Here is a 23,307-nt window from a genome sequence, read left to right as displayed (position 1 = left end):
TATTCTGCCTTTATGCATACTTGCTTTCATGCTGACCTTTATGCATGGAAATTTTTTCACCGTACCCCTGTTTTATACAATACCATTTTACTCTGCATTCAGATCACACAAAGTTTTCACAGAGCTTATCAAAATAAATCCGTATCAGGAAACATGGTATTACACTTCCACTGTTTTCATGCTTAAAGGATAAAGCGTATTTGTAAGACTCTAAGGAAATTTTCTTGGTTTTTACTTGGTTTAGGTACCTTTTTAAATTATAAACTATTTTTAAAAAAACATAGTCTTTGTACAACTCCAAAAGCACTTACAAATATTGCACTGAATCACCTAAAAGAAAAAAAATGTACTTTCATAGCTAAAGCTATTAAATGCACAGAATATAGCAGAAGAGTGACATACAGTCATATGTACGCCCACTATACTTCTATGTACAAATATCTAGATTTTAAGTAAATTAATTATGGTTCAAGTCCTGGTAAGCCGTCCTTCCTGGAAGTACCAATGAATTCACTCATATCTAAAATACATATTTCACAGGCTGACCTTTTCAGCACATTATTTATTTTTCAGTTGCGGATTCTGAATCTCACTTTAAATTGTGCTAATGTAATTAAAACCTGAGTCCTGCTGTTACAAATAAGCACTGACTAAGAACTCTTTCCATGCACCAAAATGAACGGCTAATTTCCAAATTTTAGATTCAAGCTCCTGACGAAATCACTCAGTGTAGCTCAATTTTACAGTGACAACTTCCTAAAAGTCATACTCACAATTTGCAAGTTAGTTTTGAAACTGAATAGTTATCACAATAGTGACAACCCAGAGGAAATGTGACTGACAAATGATCTTTCAACGAAGCCATGAAAAAATGTAATTTCAATAACCTTTTGAAATAAGTAAAAGCATTTAGAGAAGAAAAAATACCTACCCACAGATTGTTTTCATAGTAGAAAGCATCTAGGAGCTTAACAATATTAGGATGATCACAGGATGCTAAAATATCAATCTCAACCATGTAATCTTCAAGTTCTTCTTCCGATTTAGTATCAATCACCTTTGCAGCAGCCAGTACTTTTGTTTCTTTGTTCTGAGCCTATAAAAAAGTCACAGCAAACATATATGTGTGAATTTCACCAGATAACTGTCACCATCCAGAAAAAAAAAAAAAACACAAAACCCCTCTCTTGACATTTCTGTACTACTTGCCTGCTTTTAGCTTGCTTCTCTACAAAACCAGAATACCTGCATATTAAAGACTAAAATTCTAGCAGAAAAAGGGTTTAATAACTTTTCTCAAGGTCAACAAAAAATGAAAGACGGGAATATAAAAATACTTAATTCTCGTCACGTTCTTCAAACCATCATGCAGTCAATAGCTTAGGGTTGTTACTATTTTGTACTCCTGAGATGAAGTTCTGTGCTGCTCCTCAGAAAACTATCATCTATTAACACTTGGCAAGGAGTATTAAGTAGCCTCCACCCCCTCATTTCTGACCGCACATTTTTGCCCTTCTGATACTCCCCACGTCGTGGCACCACAGCTGTTCGCAAAGCCACGTAGAAAAACAGATCCTCTACTAGTGATCAGTAGGTTACACTCTTCTTCGGCCAGGGGCTGTATTCAAGCTCCCATGCCATCGTTAATTTGTCTGGGCACTTTACTCTCTTTGCTTCAGAAGTCTAGGAGCAATTCCATAGATGGCTACTCATTGAAGTTGGCCACACTGAAAACGCTGCCAGCCTCTACTTTATTACTTCACAGCTTAAGATGAGGGAGCTAGAACTGCTTTAGTGATAAGGTCAACTGGAGAACAAGTAAGATTTTGACTTCAAAGGCAAAAGGGAAACAAGACCTTGGGTACCCAAGGGAAAAAAAAAAAAAAAAAAAAAAGCATTTCTGCTACGCATTTAAATATTCTATGGCTCTTTATAAACATAAGAAATTACAAGCAATTACGGTGACTGTTATTTAAATAGCAAAAAATTTCAGAAACCAGTTGCTGTAAATACTATTGCTGAGAAGCTAAACCAGCAAAACTAGGCAAGGTGAGGTTTTTTTTTTTAAATATGTGGTGGATAAAGCAAATATTAAACATACAGATTATATATGTGTGTGTACATACACACACACACATAAAATTATACACATTTTCTAATAATTCTCTTGCAAGTTCTGTTTGAAGGAATACTGTAAATTGGAATTTAGTAAACTTTAAACAAGAAGGTGTATTTTCTCAAGCCATCATAAAAACACTAGTTTGTCAAGGCACTTCTAGTGGTTACCTTTTGCCTCTGAATAAATGAAGTTGTGGGACTGAAGTCTACGTCATCAATTATATCTAAAGACTGTAAAGAAAAGGCCTAGATTTACTCCACCTAGTTTTTGACATTCAAATGAAATTAAATGAGAAGTAGGGACATAGGCTCTCTCCAAAGCAGCAAAAGACAAGAACCTGCAGGGCAATTCTGACTCCTGATGTGAAGCATCACAAGGTGGTTTGTCCTGTCTCTCTGCTAGTGCGGCTGCTGCATGGGGCATCTTGGCCCCAAACCTAGCTGAGATGAACCCAGGAGAGGGCACAGCAAGAATCCCAAAACCTGACTTTTGTCACCTTATCTCATTATCCTAATATCAGACAAAAGCTGATATGAGACAGCAAGTAACAATTCTTAAGAATGATTTCCAAGGTCTAAATATTATTACTTTCACAGCCATAAATACTACGCTCAAAGGGGCAAAAGAGAATAAAAGATTTAAAGATAAACATTTATGATAACATTCAATGAAACAGCAGTAACAGCAAAACACACTTATAAGCATAGCCCTAGCTCATTCATCTTATGTTGAGGGTAAAGGTTTTCTGTAACATTTATTTTTATCTCAATATTTTTTCCAAAACAAAAACCAACCAATCTTCCCAACCTCAATATTTGTCCTCCTATTTTTAACAACAAATATAAGGGATCTGTATAACATTATTTGAAAACAAACTACTGAGAAGTTTTCCAACACATATTCTAATAATAAAAACAAAAAGCTCTGCTTAGTAACACAAACATCACTGGTTTTGGTTTCATGTTTTATAGCAAGAATGAGAGACCAACCTTCCTATTCTAGAGCCGCACTGTAAATTAAACATGAAAGGTGAAACAGATGTTTGACTCCACAACAGAATCAGACTTGGTAGCTTTACATGTGCAGAAAAATGGTTGTTAAAGAACCTTTCTAAAGAATCCAAATATTAACTGTAAATTTACTTTTGAAACACACATGGCCACACACTCTCCGCTGTACCTTACAAGAAGGATACTTAAAAGAAAAACATGAAAAAAATTCGGACATTCATTTTTACAGAAATTTGCATGTAAACTATATAATGGTAATAATATTTTGTTTAAATAAAAATATTTTAAACTTCTACATCAGGTAACAATAACAGAGGTTACTGTTTTCAGATTCAGTTTCAACTTGGGGGAGGGAGGCGGGGAGAGAGGCATTGTATTGGTGAGTTAGCGTGCATGATTACATGCTAGGGAGTTTGCTGCATTTATAGCACGTTTCTTTTTTTTTTTTCCTATTGACAGAGTACTTTGTATTTTGATTTTTCCCAGACCCTTTTGCTTGAAGTAACTAGAAATCTGCTTTGAATAAGTTTCTCCTATTTTCTCCGTGTGGTAGCTCTATTAAAACACCTCATTAAAACTCAGAAATTATTATACAGACAGTATGATTATCTTTATGAGCATCTTAACAGTTATAAACAACAGAAATGTTCGCTTTTGTTCTGACTTGAGATAGTAAAATTTTTTAGGTTTAGACCCAGACTTTTTTTCCCAGTTCTAAAAAGAAAAAAAGCTTTAGAATTAGCATATTTCCACTAGGTATTCTGAGGACTGATAAAATATTTTAAGTAAAGATCAAGTAACACTTGAAAATAAAAAAAAAGTCCTTATATATTTTAGACATGATTTTAAAATTTCTTTTTGAATAAGACATTATTAATCACCACCTCACAATGGACTCTATAATAAATACCCATCTATGTGACTTGCTGTAAGAAGCACATAAGAAATACACTGTTTTGAACTGTATAGGAAAGGATTTTACTGTTCATGCATAAGATTTATGTAGCACTGTATTGTATGGGAAAAACAAACCCCTCTGGATTAAGAGGAACAAAAAGCATTTACAGCTTTGTGGGGGCACGTTTGTTTTTTCTAGACTTTAGCTGAAGTCTTTCTTCTGCCACATAACATCCTCCAAAGGTCAGAGCAGCAGCAGAAAATGTTTGTGTAGACGTAGTCTTGATTTGCACCTACTCATTTTGCATTTGGCTACATGAACATTTAGAAACAACCATTCATGTTACTCAGAGGTTCTGCCCTTTCAAAATATGTCCCGTATCAGTAGCCCAGCAGTTTCTTCCTATATTTTAGCTCTCAACTACCAATTCAAGTTATTCCAAACACTCTGCTTAAATACATTTGATTCTGCTTCCATGACAGGTGATTTAAGCTTCAGTCCTACACTAAGAAATCCAAACTGGCATCTTCAATGGTTATGGTTCAATCCTGCCTGATGTGGAGACAAGGAAGAAAGGGGGGAGAAAGATTTTCTTTCTTTGCATTAACAAAATTTGGTATTTTCAAAAAATTAATACACAATGGTTGAAAACTGAATTGGAATAACTCATTCCCCCAAGATCTGACTAATGCAATATGACATAGATATTATTAGCTAATATATGCAACAATACATAAATATTGCAATCCTTCCACCAAAACTTCTATTTGGAAACCCATATTTAAGGTTACTGCAGCAAACATTAACTTACAGAGAGACAGTATGCATAAGGCAATAGAAAACTGTACGTTACAGCATGGTTCTTGCAATGGATGGCACAGTCTCACTAGCAGAAAATACAGAAAAATACTCTTATTCTAATTCTAAGTTAAAGTGCTTTTAGAAAGATGGATTGCAGGTTTGCATAGAATAAATACGATTTTGTAAATCAGAACTTGCAAATTACTTTCTGAACCTAAATCCCTCAACAAATGGCAATGGCATCTAATGCACAAAAATGCAGTAAACATTTGAAAACGTATCAGTACAAGAAAGAAGAATAACCATTGTACACAAAACTAGGATCTGTGAGTATGTGAAATCAGTGACTCCTCTCTGTCAATCCTAGATTTTTGTACAGTATCATATATCTAAATATAAGTTCCAGGGCCAGAAGCTTTGTGAAGAGACTGACAGAAGAATATTAAAAGGCAGGTTTTACTGTCTGGGCATTCAGCCAAGAAATTGCATATTCCCAGCTATGGACAGCAGGGAGAGCAGAGCCACCGTTCCAGAGTAATAGGATTACAGCTCAGAGATAACTCATAGTCTTTCATCTTTAGATGACCAATGTGAGGTTTCAGCCTTGGTTGTGAGGAGCTCTTTCAGTTTCCTATCACCAGCAAACGTTTCCTTCACAACTACGCAGCTCCCCTCCTGCGATGTAGCACGTAGACACCTAAAAATTAAACATTATTTACAACCAAAAAAAGTTAAGTATGTCCTTCATCTGTTGTTCAGCCAATCAGAAGCAAAGCTGAGATACGAGACAGAAAATCGTTCATCACCTTTCTTCCCGATGCCTGAGCTCTTCTGAGATGTTACGTAACCACGCTGCATGGTTCGCAGGCAGCAAAACAAATCAATTAAGCAGCTTTTCCTTTCTGACTCACTCTTCTCAACAAAACTACAGTCATCATCATAGATCACCAAGGTTGCCGAAAGTGAAAAATACGCGTATCCCTATTCAGCAGAAGATGTTTTTTGCAGGTAAAAAAGCTACGCTTTTGTGTAAACCTGGGACTGTCAGATCTAGCTCCATATATGCTTTCTGATGATGTCTGAGTAATCAGTACTGAAAAACTGTCCTTGTACAACGCAAAGGCAAGAGCTGTTTCTCGGAGCTCTCGGAAAGCAGTGGATCTCAGGCCTTCTTAAACACATGAACCATGGGAAAAAAAAATTGCTATAATTTCAGATTTTAACAGCCCGATCAAATAAATCGGTAAGAAATAGTGTGGCCTACTGGAAAAACTACACTGGACTTTGTTTTGCATAAATTTACTATACCACAGCTAACATCGTCCCGTGCATTTTGAAACTAAAACTGCATGATTGACTAGTATCAAGTGTTCAAACCTATTTTCAAAACATGGAAAGGTGTTCTTTATTAGTGAATTTTAGAAAAAAATCTACTTTAATTAATCAGATAAAAGGAAGCATTAATTCTAACAGCAAATGTTGAGAAATGTAATTAAAAGTACCAGTTTGAATTCGAGAGCAAACAGCTACCTCTGCAATATCAAACCACAGTTTTTACAATAAATCACAAGTTAGGCCAGTGAAGGAGATGGCAACCTCCACAGACTTCTGGAAATTAAGATGAGCCATTCATTTCAAAGAAGCTATGTTATTTTGCACTAGTCTTCATTGCACAATGTTTGAAAATGTAGTAGTAATAAAAAAAAATATAGAGAATTTCAGTTTTTTGTTTAATTATACATATGGTTGGTCCAAGGAATTAAAAATCAGCTAACTTCAGTTATACCTGCTAAAACTTGTTGAAATTACTCTTAACAAAAGAACTGTTCAGAAGATAATGAAAGGATAGTATCTACCAAAGATTATACACCCTTAAATTACACCTGATCAGCCAAAATTTTTTCCTGCCTGCACAATGTATCATAACTGCCTACTATACAGTTTCTTCTACTTAAGAAACGTTTAATGCCAGGGAAAAAATATTGAAATAGAAGTGTAGATAAATTGTCTCTATTGCCTACAAGCAAACAGTATTACTAACAAAGTGGAGCCCAGGGTTCAACCCAGACTACTGAAATACATCTTTATGATCCTGTGGTCTGGTGCTGCCTTTGTGGCTACAGTAGTTTTGGAGCAGTTTCCATGACAACTTCACTCTTTTAACATTATCCTTGTACTTTGTACTTATTGTGGTTCTTCTGCTTCCTCCATAGTTGGTTTCTGAGGATTCCACAAGTTATTTTGGGGAGTGGTATGGAATATAATTTTCATGTTTCACCTCATGATTCCCTTCATGTAATTTCACTAATTGTGTGGTATTTTGCATACTAGCTAAGCAGAGTTCCCATCCCGATTCATGCACTGTGGCACTGAAAGCAGAAGGAGTATTTATATGCACATTTGAAAAGCACCAGGGCTGAACTGGCAAATATGTGCAAAATAACTGAAATAGTCCTTTAGAAGAAACTTAACAGAGGAGTTTATGAGATTTTAGCCTCATTCTTCTTATTTAAGCAAATCCGTTTAAAAAACGGAATAAAAACAATTAAAAAATTGCTAAACATTGGCAAGAAAATCTCCACACTATGCTATATTGTTTTATAGTAACACATTATTATTTTCCCTTCTCTTGTTGCATGACAGCTCACATAAAAGCAACATGGAAAACTAGCTGAAAATATTGGGAAAACATTTGCAACTAAAGCATTAAGTGGTGTCAGAGGTATAAGTGCAAAAAGACTGGTGTTTTTTTCCTAAACTCAGTTATAACAGCTGTACACACTACTTGCAAAAGCAGCATTAAAATACACAACTCTGCATTACAATCAACTCCTATACTTGAGAAGGGGGTGGTGTGACAAATTAAGATTTATCCCTGCAGTGCTAAGCTGCTTTGCCAGTATCTTTCATCTGCAGAGGACACTAGCAGTTGCCAGCAGAGGTTTTCTCCATTTTATCCAACACCAGACAATGTCAGCCCCAAACTGACTTAAACTTCCCAGGAAAGGCAGTAAGTAGCCCAGTGTATCTTCATCTTGGATTACAGATATCTCACAGTTATTTATTCAGTCTTGTGTCATTAGAAAAAAACCATAATGCTTACTGCTTATTAATTTCCAAGTTTATTTCAGTCCCTACAGCTTAAAACTAAGTCTTTATTCCAGCAACAAACATGCCTTTATTCCAGATGACAGAAATTAATAATGCTTCCAAAAAACAATGGTATCAAGAAATAATTTTTAATCAAACAACAATTGCTAATTCTAGCTGTTCACTAGAATTACTTTTAAGACAACCAACAAGCCAGAGTGGAAGATGTCTCCAGACTCTTGTTTTCTCAGAAAGGTATCATGCTGCCAGGTTCACAGTTGAGAATTTTATTATTTGCTCCTGATAATTTTGTTATTTGTTTGAACATAGGACTTGAGAAACCTGATTCCTTTACCTGGGAGGATTTTATGTTATAATCTTGCTTCTAGTCATTTAACATCTGTAACAATGCTTTCATTCACTTGAGATTTCTTTCAATAACACTGGAGCTCAGAGAGCCAGCGCTGCTCCTGCTAACATCTTTTCCCAGGGAGACATTTGGGTTTATGAAAGCTAACTCCGTAGCATCCTGCAGATACACCACAGAGCATTTTGGCTTAATGTAGCACTAAGTCATTTTGTTTACTAGCACTTTACAGACTACGCAGTGTACATTCACAGATGTACACGGATCATCCTAGCGTACATTTTTTTTTTTTTTAAAATAAAGTAGCTAGGCCAACCCACAATTCCTCCTTACCCTGTTCTCTGGAGTTAGGTTACAAAACAAAATTGGGATCTCTTCTGCCCAGAGCCTTTAGCCAGATCAGATGTAAGATGGCTACAGCTGTTTGCTGAGCCAGCACAGCTATTCATGTGTAACAAAACAACAAAAAAGCACATCTGCCTTGAACATAGAAAATTCTGTCTTTCCAAACTGGAAATGAACAAGTCAAAAAAATAATAAAGAAAGAAAAATGACAATTTCTTTGGACATTAAGAACCCTTCAACAAAGGCCTTCTGACATGTTACTAGGGAAACTACAGAGTCACAAACGAAATGTGGTACAGTTATTAAGTTAAAAAAACTTGCTGTCAAAAAAGTAAAGAATATTACTAAAAGCTCTACATTTCATATAGCAGAAGGAAGGCATTTAAGGACCTGTACTAAGACAATTTATTTTATGTAGTTATTGTAGAAGATGATGGGATATAACAGATGTAACTTAACTGTCATTTAAAGTGTATACATCTTACTAGCTCAAAAATATGGGCAGTTTGGGAAAAGGTTCTGTATAATTTGATACTGCAGTGTGAACCATGTCCAAGACTTGCAATGAGCACAGCTAAATAGCCAGAGGGGAAAGATTAAATAAAACAGATGAAGCATTATCACCCTGTTTCATTCTTTGTCTTGCTAAAATGAACAATAAATAAAGTATACTTCATATATTTTAAGGGAAAAATATAAACTGTATAGGCAGTTTAAGATGCAGTATCTTACAAAAAAAGACACAGTTGTAACAGTGGGAAATGAAATGTGACTACATCAATACCACATTAAAAGTGGCAACAGTTCTTGCAAAACTATCAAAGCATATATTCTGTTGCTCCATGCACGCTTTAGTCTGTTGAGATGAAACTTCCCTATTTCTGAAGCAAGAAAAAAGGAAGTAGAGTAGCTTTTGACAGCTTTCATAAAAAGGATGTACATCATCATCCCTGGTTTTTAAGTAAAATTGTTATAGAAACCAATTCATAGTCTCCTTATGGTATTAATGTATTTTAAAAAGAACTGGAAATTTAGAATTCTAGAGGGAAGTTACTGCTTTTGTATGTACACATCTTCAAAACAATTTAACAGAAAGCAACTGCAAAGATAGCAACAACAACAAAAGAAATCGATACAGGTAAGCTAGTGTCTTTCATCTCTCTCTAACGTGAACAAGTTATTTTCAAGTCAGTTCTACAATGAACTTTATTAATTATAAAATTCACTATGCTATCAATGCTTATACAGTCTGTGACTTGCCAGTAGTTTTCTTGTGGTTCTTAAGTAATGACCCTGAAGCTACATACCATCTCACAAAACCAAACTGAAATCTTCTGACATTGCAAGTTAGAAAGGTTGCCTCACATACAGTTTGTAATGACCTAGCTATCTTTGTGCTGCGAGTATGACATCTCCAGAGATGAGAAAGCCATCTGAATAAACATTTGGTATTCCCTGAAAACTAGCTAGTCAAGTGCCACAAAAATAGCATCTTGGGTTCTGTAAGCAAACTTCATTCATATTCAGCACAGTACTGGAATATGTTGCTTCTGATGCTGCCTTTCAGATTAACTGCTTGGTTTGTTGGTTTGTTGTTTTGTTTTTTTTTTTTTAATTGGTGAATTTAAACAACTATACAATTAGGAAAACTGACTACTCTGATAAACTATATGACGGCCAATCCTATTATTTATCAGCTGATTTCAAAAGAAATTTCAATTTAGAAGCATGCTGCTGATGATAATCTTTTTCAAATTCTGATACGCTTTTTGCACTTGCTACTTGCCATTTTACTCATTAGGGTAATTCATTCAGAATTTACCTAATATGCTAGTGATAAATACAAATGGTCATGGGAATAACTTCATTACTTGATAAAATTATTAAAAACAAATCCAGATAAACAAATCAAGATGAAATACTTCAACTCTCTTTGCAGAGCTTGATGTACAAAATATGCAAAGGGAAAACAGTTGCTTTATTCAGACTTTTGCAACTAATGAACTTGTGAGCTTCTATCAGTAAAAGATTTTCATGCAACATAGGAACAATGTTCTTCCTCCAACAGAACTGCTAAAACTTAAACACTGCAAACAGTTAAACACAGAAGATGTTCAAGAGGAAGTACTGGTTTTGTCTCTTAATAGTGTGGCAACGTTACTTTTAATGGAATTATGAAAGAAAGCTTTATTTTGCTCATGTCCCCAGGAACTGACAGCAATGAGGATGCACCAGCATATCTGTTAGAGATGAAGTAGTTTTCTCTTTGACAAGACTTCCCCATTTCTCCTACTCCTCCTTTCCTCTCATGTTTATTTCTTTATTCTTTTATTAGGGTGAAGGCTTTTTGAAGCAGATGGCTGTCTTTTGTTGTGTATTTATATAGTGAGAGGGAATGCAGAATTCCATTCCTTTAGGAAAATTATCTAAGCCATTTCTTGCTTCAGAACACTCTGCTCACTCTGAAATTCAATTCTGTTTCTGTACTTCCATCATACAGGTAAATTTAGTGCCGAATAAGAAGTCTTATAAAATTTTCATTCTTTTCTAGCAGTTATGTAGCATACCTAAAATAGAGAAAAGAATCAGCCCCTGAAACAAAACTAGGAACATGGGCTTTTAGTAAATTTCCAGTTAAAGATATGTCTACATAACAAAATTCTTCTAGCACGGATGTCAGTGATGCAAAGGGACAGCATGCTGATAACAATACCAACAGCAGCATTTAGCAAAACTGCCTGTTTTGCCATCAGTACTGTTGCTAACAGCAGGTGATTTATACAACAGAAGTATGTCTATTTTTTCTTTTGTCCTGACAAAAAGCATTCATCTGACATACCTTAACAACTTCAGAATATCAATATGCCACCTTAATGCTTCCCTTTTATAGCTATTTAAGCCAATGCTGACACTGTCCTGTCAATTTTCCCTTACATCAGCACTGTCACTTGCCTGGCCCTCCTGTGAGCTGGTCTGGGGAGCCAAGAAGATTACACGTACAATCAGCTTTTAGGTGGTTCAGTTCCTTGAACCAGATCAGCACAGGGTTGGCAAGCACCAGACCTGTCACAAGGAAGGAGGTGGGAATGGGAATACACTGCCAGAACTGTGGCTGCATTGACTTGCATCATCAGAAAGTTGTGGAAAACAGTCATGGTAAAGACTCAGACACTCATTATTCAAAAGTCGCTTCTGTACTTACTGAATTTATTGACACGCACTACTTTGAGAAGATGTGTTATTGACTGTTTCACTTAGTATTACAGTTCCATACTGGTTTAGTGCTTTTCAGAGATTCAAAAGGATCTTCTTATTGCGCTGGCTCAAAGGTGAGGTCCCGTGATGGGCCGCTAAAGACTAAGAAGTTAAACCAGTATCAAACAGACATCACAAACAGGAGAGTTAACAAGTCTGTACACTAGTTCATTTTTATATTTCACTTTTAAATGCTAGGGGACGTGTGGGTTTTTTGTTTGTTTTTATTTAACTGTAACACACTAAATTAACAAACAACTTCTAGGGTTATTAAGCTGACCAGAACATCTAAGTTTGCTACTAAGAGGCAGCTTGAAGTTCTTGCTACCCAAAAGCAAAGGAGGCATTTTCAGGTACCCCAGCTATCCCTGTGAGCCAATGGGAAACACTTGACAGTTTTCTTGTTTATATGGTGATCCTTAAGCTTTCAGACTTCCCACCCCAGAGAGATGAAAAATAGCAGACAGTGCTTCCTTCTTTCAGGTTACCTATAAATTTGGTTAGTGTATCTTCACTAGTAGTAAAAACTAGTTGGAAAGGGCGAAAGATTAAAACAAGCTTGGCCTAACTCTAAGAGTACCCATTTCTCTACATTACTGGAAGGATCAGAGTTTGTTTTGGGGATAATTCCTGTTCAAACTCTTCTGATCATCTTTCCGAGTGATGATCACAGTTTTCACAGTGTAATGAGGTTGCAAAGACCTACGGTTCTGACCCATGACTATCCAGCACTGAAAAGCAGAACAGTTCGCCTGAATGGTGAATTGAAAGATTTGTGGCATCCGTAGAAGTTGAGCAACTAAGTGAATGAAAAAAGGATAATTAAAATCATTAAAAGGTCAAGCAGTTGTCTTATCAAAAATGGACTAAAAAGGTTGGGCCTCTTCAAACAGGAAAAACTTAAGGTGGAGCAGGAACATGACTGAACTTTACAAAATAAAAAAAGGCAGCATATAAATTGTATAAAGCCTGATTGAGACAAAGGCTGTGAAGGAGATGAGGGTTTACTGCAACATGCTAATTCTTACTGAAGCACTCAATTGACATTTCTTCATTAAGGTTTTACTGCCTTCTGATGACAAGTATTAAATCTTTTCCTGGTAAAGTACTGCTTAGAAATAGAAGTGAAAAGTCATCTTCTATACTGTGAAATCTAGACATGCTAGAGAAAAGCTTTAGTTTTACAGCATAAATCTGTGTCAGGAGAACCACTATCTACAAGATAAAGCACAAATTCCAGTGCAAAAAATCTTGCAAGTTATTGCTGTATCATTAACAAAGTTACAATAACTTCCCTCAGAACACTGTTTTCTGAATCATGGTTATGACTAAACATTTCTAGAGACAAAACACAGTTCCTTAAAGTCCTCCTTAAACAAAAAGTCTCAGACAGATCTAAAATGCTGTTCAATGAGATAGGAAGAAAGTAAAGGGACAGTCTTCTCCAGTTCATCGTTAAGCTAGATGAGTTCAAAAACAATTCTGCCTCAGCATGGGGATTCACCATTGCTTTCATACTAAGTAAAACAATTTTGATGTAGGCATAATGTAAGTTCTAGGGTAATGGTTCCCCAAAAAACTTCCACAGACTGTACAGTTGCCCTTCCACTCTCTGCTCACCCACTCATTTTGAATAAGTGCATTAATGCAACTTTAGAAAAAAAATCTTTCTGAAGATAATAAAGTCCCCTTATTTGGCATGGCCTCCTTCAGTTTCAGATTTTCTGAAACAACAACCAACACATTAATTTTTAAGCCTGACACTTTAAGGTAACAGTCACTTAGTCCTCTGTAGTAAGGAGAGATTTAGCAAATTTTAAATCGTAACCAATATATTTGGTTATCGTAGTATGATCCTACTTTTTCACTTCTTCATGTTCTTCTCCATAGAAAAATCAGTAAAAATTAAAAATCATATCATAGAATAGCATGCTTCAGGTAATCAGAACCTTCCTAAAGCCAGACTTTGGGTGGAACTTGATTCAAGCATAACCTATGCTTGAGCAATTTCTTGCTCTAGGCTATAGGTAATTAACTAAACAGAAAATGGCTCAAAAATATAAACATGGTTACGTAAAGGGGAAAAAGTTTGTGTCTTTCTCTTAGCTTCCAAATAACCATTCATGCTTAGCTGTTTTACATTAATCTCTCTATATAAACAGGTGCAATACCCCAGAATACTGCAACCCAGTCTTAACCCAGAAGAGTAAAAATAAACAATATCTATAACTTTAACATTGTAACTTGCTTTTCCATACGTTTAGAACTGCTTTAAGAAACAGTATATCCTGCTAAAACGAAACATGATAGTTTAAGTAGGTGCATTAAATATATGAATAATCTGCCATAACTATTTTATTGTGAATTTTTTGCTTTAGGTAAATCTGCTGCTGCCTGTACTTTAGTTGGTTTGTATCATGAATGTATAGCATATTCAAAAGAAAATTTGAAATGCCAATGGAAAATTAACTTTTACTGCAAAGCCTTATTTTTTTTTTTAAGTATGAATACTATTGCAGAGTGGTTTGAGGTAGCCTACTATCTTTTATTAAATATTACTTAGCCAATTTTTACTGTCTGACATCCTTCAAACATATTCTGCAAGTACTAGGTCTTCTTTCTCTCTATAAAGATTCTTTCCCATTTCTGAGTGGAAAAAGAAGTGTTTCCACATGACATATTTGTGATATATTTGACAGTTAAAATTTCTTTCAAGCATTCCATACTGTAATCATGTTATAAAGCCATTAAAAATGAATTAGACAGAGGGAGTTACAACATGTATTTTACATGGGTTTGGAGGAAAATTATAGAATTTCATTCTTTTTTTACTCGATGCTATTAGTTCAGTCTGCTTTGTTTTCTAACTGCAAATTTCATGGCTTTTCTATGACTAAACATTGAAAACTGGAACAATCCAAACAGTATCAAATGAAAAGAGAGCACAAGCATTGTATTTGAGTGATTTGGCAGCTACTGTAAAGTAAGACAATAGGCAAAAGAGGTGAGACAATATGAATTTGTCAATTCCATGTATAATCTGAATATAATTAAAGGTTATTGGGTAAGCACAAAGAAGCAAAGACCAAAAAAGTATTCATAAACAACACTTCAGGTACCAGGGTCTCCAGAAATGCATTTAAGATCTCAAATCACAGTTCAATTCTATGCTACCTCTTTTGCACAGACACAATTGTCATTGAAGGAGAACGATGTTTATAATCTTACAAGACTCTCAAAACATGGGTCATGGCCCATGAAACATGTAAGGCCCATTCATAACTGCATTCAATTAAAAAAAACCCAAACAAACAAACTGGGGATTGTGGCATTTGCAAATATGAATCCAACAAATTATTTCTTCAATATTGGTTATGGGGTGGTCAAAACTAGAATTTGGGTCACCACCAAAAGAAACTTGTGAACTGCTGCTCTGCAACAATAGCATGTATCACTGCTTGGAGGATTGTATTACCGAAAGACTATTTCCTGCCAAAGATTAAGCTCAAAAGGTTTAACCAATTTGTCTACAAAATCCGTTAAAAAAAAAAAACAAAACAAAACAGTACTGCAACATCTTTTTTTAGTGCCTATATCAGATTTATTTAATTAGACTGCATCTGACTTAGATATGAAGAATTATTTCACCAAGTTGGAACAGCTTAAAGAAGCTCCATTCTGCAGTCTATGTGACAACATTAAACAGTTACATTTAGCTTATGCCTGAAATCCAAAGTTTTGCTCTCCAGACAAGAATCCAACAGTCCAAGCACTTACACAAATAGTTAGTTAAGAAACATGATATATCAGATGACATGAAAAAAAATAGGAACTTTTATAAACATAGATAAATAAAATCAAATAACAATTTCCTATTTACTTAGAGTTTTAAACAGTTTATGTAACTGTGCTCACACCTTGGAAAAGATGACTGCCTTACCAAGGAGCGATCATGAGCATTCTATATTTATCCTCCACAAACTTGTCTGCAGTTTTAATTCCGAATGCAACAGACAGACAATACATTACTCATAAGTTAAATATTGTGATGCTGATTTTAAGCCAAGTGACTTAAAGATGTCCAAAAAGTGAGACACGAAACATGTGCTATACTTCTTTAGAATATTTCCTTGCTACAGACAAAATGGAAAGGAAGATATTACCTGCTGCAAACAGCCATTTAAAACAAGAAAATTATCTCAGTTTAAAATCTACAGATGACTTTCTTGCACTACCCATTTCCTCAGAAAACTTAGTGACTATAGGTGTAAAGAGCACTGTAAAGCTTTCCCCTTGACACATTTCCCAGGGTTTAAAATGGTGATACCGCCTTTTCCTTATCTGTTATCTTCAACGTGCTAAAACTGCAATAGCGTGAAAATAAGATAACATTATAGAGCAACTCACCAAGCAGATCAGCAAGACTAAAATCATTTGCCTTCTATGAATGGTCATGCATCTTTTTTCATCTAGACCATACACAGCAGCCCTAAAATACTCAGGCTGCTCTTACGGAAATGACTGTTCTTAGCAAGCTTTAGGTAAAGTTTTAGTTCTATTTTACTTATATTAAATATTTAAAATTGAACGTTGCCATCTTATACATTAGTCTCTTGAGAGTAAATCAACCCTCTCCTCTATCTACTAATGCCTCTATGGCTAAACAAAGCAACATGGCATTTAAGGGAATGTTATTAATTCAGATCTCCTGAGGACAACTGTACTATTTTACTGCTCCCGTTTAATCAGCGGTCAACTTACATAGTCAATTATGAATGAAAATAGATTACAATTGAATATTTTAAGTATAGCAAACAATTTTAATCAAAGTTGCAAAAAGTTCTGAACTGATTCATTCTTATGTATTAAAATTCAGTTTAGGACATTTTCACCTGCTTTTTCTTTCCAGGTCTAGGCTTACATCAGAGTCACACATGAAACTTCAGGTTCACGAAACACAGTATTTGACTCGAAACTTTCAAACATGAATTTATCTTCCAACTAGTACTAAACATACAGGATTTCAGATGAACTCAAGCAATATCCTTCCATAGGGAACTGTATCTTTTATGTAAGAATGTTTGTGAGTTCCAACAGCTCTAACAAATTCTTCTAACGAGTTAGTGTAGCTAATGACACCAGGTAAGTAAAAAGATAAAGAGCAGACAAAAATCAGCATATCAGTGCTCCAGCTTCGATATTAAGTGATGAAAATCTATTCCTGCGAGTGTTGTTACAGATATAAAGGACATCATCCTAGCAAGCACCATGATACATAAGTATCACTAAGATAACTTCAAGTTGCAATATCCAACTGTAGGAATTATTTACATTGATGTGCTGTAAGGCCACAGAAACTAGGCAATATAAATTCTCCTTGCTCTGCCCTGATTTCATTTTCAGGTCAGACTAATTAAAGTATTTTCTAGGATTAGAAAATAAGTTATGATGTTAGTGGTATGCAAAAAGTACTTCTAAGCAGCCACCAATTGTCAGTTCATTTTTTTAGCATTAAAAGGAGTTAAGGCTGCACTATCATTAAATAAGTAAATTGGTCCAGTCCTATTAAATCACTATTTAAAAAATGTGTTTGTTTATACCTGCTGTAGAAGACATTTAGGCAAAAACAAGCTCTCCTGTAAGCTATATAGGTACATCTTACAGGTAAGATCATTTTAAATCACAAACAAAAGCTTAACTGAAATGAAGCAACATCATTAGTTTATTGGCCTTGAAGAAACACTATTATCAGAAGTCCACTATTATTAGCCAGAGATTAGTATGTATTGGCCACTATTGCCAATATAAGTACATAAGAAGACTTAATGTAGTTGTAATTTTCAGAAGATAATGCATTTGGCTAATGCTGTTCACCATGATTATGGCTATCAGCTTCCACAACATTTCTCCTCTGAACCTAAAGAGAAAGCAGAACAGGCGTTTTAACCAAGCACCACTTAATTACTGAGAGTTCGAAAACTTGTCTTATTAACTTTAAATGAAATACAAATATTTGATTTTCCAAATTCCTATGAGAATCTTGTATACACAATGCTTCCAACATCTTAGATTCGGAGTAAAACATGGGATACTATAAATGAGCAGAATATTCCAATTCAAACTAAGCAGCATGAATGCAATTCAAAACCAGACAAGTACAAAGGATTCTGTAATAATAATGTGTCAATTTCTATTAAAATAGACATAGACTATATATTGTCTCTATATAAACATACTCTATGCAAGATATAGGGTATCTATATATTATATCGCCACATACATTCTACCATTATAGAATCTGTTCCTGTAGAAGACTTAAAATTAGTATATTTTTCCAGATGGTACCCATAGTTCTCCTAATCATGGCCAAAAGACCATGAATTTCTTGCAGGAGTATCCTCCAGTGAAGGGCTCAGAGATGACAACAACTGAACACTAGAAAAAAGCTTTTCTGCATTTCCTTATATTAGTGTACAATGTTCTTACTACCAAAACAGGCTGGCCAATTTTACTGAAATACAGTCCCAGCACTTTGCTTCATTCAAAAGGTTCATTTAGGAAGATATCTGCATTTTAATTAGTTATGTGCATCTATATGATATTCTCAATCAGCAAGAAAGAGCCACAGAACATATCAGGCGTTTTAAAGGTCTGTTTTCACACCACCTTCTAACTTCTGGGAATTTAGAAAGTAGGTTAAAGCTGATGAAAGTCTTTAACACTTACTTATATACTGATTTACCTTAAAGCAATGTTTACTAAGTGCACAGAACCGATAGTTGATACAATACGGCAATATAATGCAATAAAGTAACACAATATAATAATGTAACTAATGTCTAAAGCAAACACATTGGAATTAACTTTTAACACCTAGAGCCTCAGATTTTTCAGGGGACTTAACCTGATCAAATCAAGAGCAGTTTCAAACTGTCTCTCTTCTGTTTTTTCTTCCTTTTTTTTTTTTTTTAAAAAAAAAAAGAGCAGCTTGTGATCTAACTGCCAAATTTCAAAGTTGAAATCAGCCTCCAATGCTAATATTATGCTTCTTCAGTGGCTGTCAGAACCCTGGCAGTCCATTCAGTAATACTAAATAATCCATGAAAGGCAATTAAAAGAGATTGGAAAAAAGTCTATCATCAGCAACCTCGAAATTCTCTTTACAAGGGCCATCACCTGATACTGAAGTACTGCAAGGGTCTATAAATTGAAAGAGGATGGAAAACTACACCATTATTCATTAGCCAAGAGCAAAAAGAAAAGAAAACAGCCTAAAAGTGGCCTCTTTGAAGAGGCTGAAAAGGGGTAGAATGAAAAGTCCTATACAACCATAAACCTTTGCCATCAGTAGTCTGCAGTTACATAGGTCCTCCGATCACAAGAAAAACTTGCAACAGCAGTTGAAAGAAGAAATAGAGTATTTCTAAACATTACACAGAAGTTAGTGTATACAAATTATAAATTATCAGAGCTAGGAAAGCTTTAGAAAACTGGAACAAACAGGTTCAAAGTAAATAAGCTCTGCTAGTAATATGGCTAAGTTATTAAAAAAATAAGCAGGACCCTTGGTACTTGACTGGAAAGAAGGGAAATGAATCACAAGTTTTCAATACCCTTAAGACTTCTGTATGCAAAACTAGTTATCACTAGACATAGCAATTTTTAATGTAAATAATTTAACCAGCAGGCTTCATAGTACTGTCAGAATCATTTAAGAGTTGCTTTTGAGTTTTTACTTAAATATTTGATACTTCGTCCAGAAGATGAGTTACACAACTAAACCGAATACTTCTCCATGGGAAATCATAGCATGTAACAATCTAACCTATTTTTTATTAGAAGTCCAAAGTATACAAAGCCTTACTTATCTGGCAATTCCGTTTTATTATCTATCTGCCAAAACCCTATCACACACTGACTCCTAGGATTTTAAAGGCAAATGAAGTTCTGGCAAATGTAACTTTCACCAGGGTGCTGGGGTTTTTTGTAAAAAAACAAACAAACCAAAACAAAAAACCCACCACACAAACAAAATTAAATCCCCCACACACTTACACTACTTAAAGACAAAGTCTTCAAACATTGACAGTTTTGTTATAGTTTATAGTTTCTATTCCAAAATTTAAGGTGGTATTGAATGGCTATTCTTGCAGTTTCTCATTTCGAGATGTATATCCAGGGAAGAACAACCTAACACACCCTTGCTTTCGAAACTATTTCTTGCCAAGCATGCTCAGATTCAGGAACACAAGTACAGTTAGTATCTGTGCATAATTCTCCTTCTCAGACTAGGTGGAAGCAAAATAAATGCTGCTCAATACATGCAGTAGAAGACTTCTATTTAAAATGGGGATTTTTTTCCAGGAATACTAGTACCTGTTAATTTTCACATGTGCTATGTTCAAGTTTAACTGTGTAACCATGTGTGTGATTCTGCCTACTACAATTTTTAAAATTGGGTTTAATTTTGAAAAATTCAATTTCAACAGTTAAGACTGTCATTTCACATTCAGAAATAAATCTCAAACCGAAAAAATCACACCCAACTGGAAAAAAAATCTCCTGTTGTACACAAAGTACACTGAAATGCAAAATTTACCACTCGTCTTGTTCAGACACCTTCCTCTACAGACTGTTGCTAATACAGATATGCCTACAGATAAACATGATGTGAGAAGAGGTTTGAGGATGGGAAGGGAAATGCATGTGGGGGAGGAAGAGAACACTTTTAGTATTGTATCTTTGAGGCTTCCCCAGTCATCTCTATAGGACAGAGCATTATATTCACGAAAATGGAATCAAAACTCCACTATAAAGTTTAAAGAAAAACTTTAATACTCTGCAAGTGCTGTTAGAGACAACATTATATTTTTACAGTCACCAAGCTTTACGATATAGCAACTTCAAACATATTTCCCAGTCATTTTAATAAAAAAAAAAAATCTCTAATCTTCCACACTGACATGAGAACCACCATCTAGACTACGTATTACACCAACAACAAAATAAACTAGATGCTCTTAAAATAGAACATTGACACAAATTCCTAGGATGAAAAAACCCACCTAGCATTCTGAACTAACTGTGGTGCTTTCACTCAAATTTACAAACAGGTAACACCACAGTGCCATAAAATCTAAAATAATTTCTCCCAAAAATAGCACAGGTTTCATGAGTATCCAGACTTCACAAACTCTCAAAGGCAGTACTCTAAATATAAATGCTTCTTGACCAAATTAGCTCTCAGAAACACTGTAAAGGCTATTCTTTCCTCACACTATTTTTTTGTCTAGTCTCAAGAACCTGCTCCAAAGTCTCAATTCCTGTCAGTTGTCCAATTCTCTCATACTTATCCTCCATGATGCTTTTTCCACACTATCCTTAAACCAAACACAGAGCATTAATGCCCTTTTGGAAAGTGGGAAAAGAGCTAAAGATTTGCCTGAAAGCTACAGTCCTGTCAAACACTAGCAGTGTTATATCTATGGCATTGTACTCTACTCTGCTTGACAAATTCTAGATAAGCATCCTTAAAAACACTACTTGTACCAGTACACTTAAAGATTTAAAGATCAAACAACTAAGAGAAGTTAGGAGATCCAACAGAGGAAGTCTGCCACGTAAAGAAGGCCAAGATAACACAGCTATTTAATTCATCTCCACATGGAACAAGATAGGAGAATGCCCATTAAAAGCAACATGAGCTTGGCCCTATAAACTACGCACGAGGCACACAAGTCAATTTTGCTGTTCATGGGCTTCCTTCCGTACAGAAACCTAAAAAAAAAAAAAGTATGAACTTCACACCTAAGAAAATACAGCCTCTGTAAGGTTAGAAGCCATACTGTACACGAGTCCAAAAAACAAAATATAGGAGAGGCGAGCGATTCAGCAACGGGCAGGGTGGAGCAGAAGGCGGGACAATGACCTAATAGGTCTTTTCTCTCTTCAGTTTCATGAGCCTGTGTGGCCAAGAGGCGCCTGGCTCACCCGCTCTGCTCCCCGGCCGACACACCGCACCGCACCGCACCGCGGGGGCTCGGGGCACGTCCCTCTCGCAGGGCGGCAGGTGGGCGCAGCGCTGACCGGCCCAACGAAGGGCTGCGGAAACTTAGTGCTTACAACAGGCATCCCAAGGTGACAGCGCTTACAGCCAGGCAAGCTTTAGACAGCGTCGAACTCAGAAGCAACCCTGCAAGTCATATTTTAGCTACGAGCAATACTACAAGCGATCCGAGTTGCCCGCTTGCCCTTACCTTGAACACTTTACCGAACGCACCATCTCCCAGCTCTCCTATAATTTCCCAGAACTCCTCAGGGTTCAAATCCCTCTTGACGTGCTCGTATTGTTTCTTCTTCTTCTCACCGCCCAGCTTGAAGATCTTACGAAAGTTGAAGAAGGACATTTTTCCTGCTGCCGAGGGAGGCCAGCCTCCAGGCGACGCGCGGAGGGAGGGGGCGGGCGGCGGCTGGCGGTGCCCCCTCAGCCCACCCTGACCGTCCGGGGCGGGCGGTCCTGCCAGGCGCGATCCCCACGAGGGCCGAGGAAAGTCCTCCCGCCGCCTGGGAAGCCGTCACCGCCGGGCGCCGAGAGGAAACAACACCCCGAGATCCCCCCGGAGCCCTCCGAAGGGCCCGGGCCCTCGACGCCAGCCGCAGCGGTCCTCTCCCGCGGCGGGCTCGGCGGTCGGTGCTTACTCGGCCGGGCCGGTGACCATCGCGTCAGCAACAAGTGCCGGGCTCCCTCCTCGGGACGGGCGGCTCGGCAGCGGCGGGCGGGGCGGAGGACGGAGCCTGAGAAGAAGGACGGTGAAGGGATCACGGCTCTCGTTGGACGGGGCAGCGGCTGCGCGCCGGGCAAGGGGGAGCGGTCACCCCGCTGCCCGCCGAGCACGCTCCCACCTCGGAGGACGGGGCGAGTGTAGGGAGGGGAGGGGGCTGCCCCGCTCCTGACTCCCGGCCGGTGCCCTCACGGAGCGGGGCCCCGCGGCACCCCGGGGTAGCAGAGTGGAGGAAGACGCCGCTTCCCGCCCAGTCTCTCTCCCGCTCGCTCCCCTCCCCTGCCCTCCCCACCCCTCTCGCAGAGCGGGGCCCGGGCGGCACCGTTTCCTGCGGGGCGGGGCGGTGGCGGCACCTCCTCCTCCTCCCTCCGCCGCCAGCGCGTGCGCGCGCCCCGTGCCCCCGCCCCTCTTCCCGCGCTCCCGGAACTGCCTCGCGCCCCGGCTGCCGCCGCCGCTGCCGTCGCTGCCGCCACCACCGCGCCAGCGCACGCGCGCCACCGTCTCCTCCGGCGCATGCGCCGCGCCATACCGGCAGCCCCCGCCCCAACCGTTCGTTGCCGGCAAAGGCGGGGGGGAAGAGGCGGGGCTTTCCCTTTCCACGTGACGCGGCGGCGGCAGCGCGAGCCAATAGGAGCGCGACG

At 37.4% G+C, this 23,307-nt stretch overlaps 1 protein-coding gene across 1 annotated transcript in view; it reads right to left on the bottom strand.

Annotated features, from left to right (window-relative positions):
- The window catches only part of SLK (STE20 like kinase), a 51,846-nt gene extending 28,871 nt beyond the window's left edge, over positions 1-22,975 (bottom strand). Inside the window, exons 1-2 of the mRNA XM_068397939.1 lie at positions 22,142-22,975; positions 932-1,096 (exon numbers count right to left, since the gene is read on the bottom strand). Of these exons, the coding sequence (XP_068254040.1) occupies positions 932-1,096; positions 22,142-22,291 (315 nt within the window). The 5' untranslated portion in view covers positions 22,292-22,975. The remainder of the gene's footprint in view (positions 1-931; positions 1,097-22,141) is intronic.
- Between the last annotated feature and the right edge of the window lie 332 nt (positions 22,976-23,307).

The sequence above is a fragment of the Nyctibius grandis genome, chromosome 4 (genome assembly GCF_013368605.1).
Source record: "Nyctibius grandis isolate bNycGra1 chromosome 4, bNycGra1.pri, whole genome shotgun sequence".
NCBI lineage: Eukaryota > Metazoa > Chordata > Aves > Nyctibiiformes > Nyctibiidae > Nyctibius > Nyctibius grandis.
Note: the sequence above shows the minus strand (reverse complement) of the source record. Positions and strands in the feature narration are given on the sequence as shown.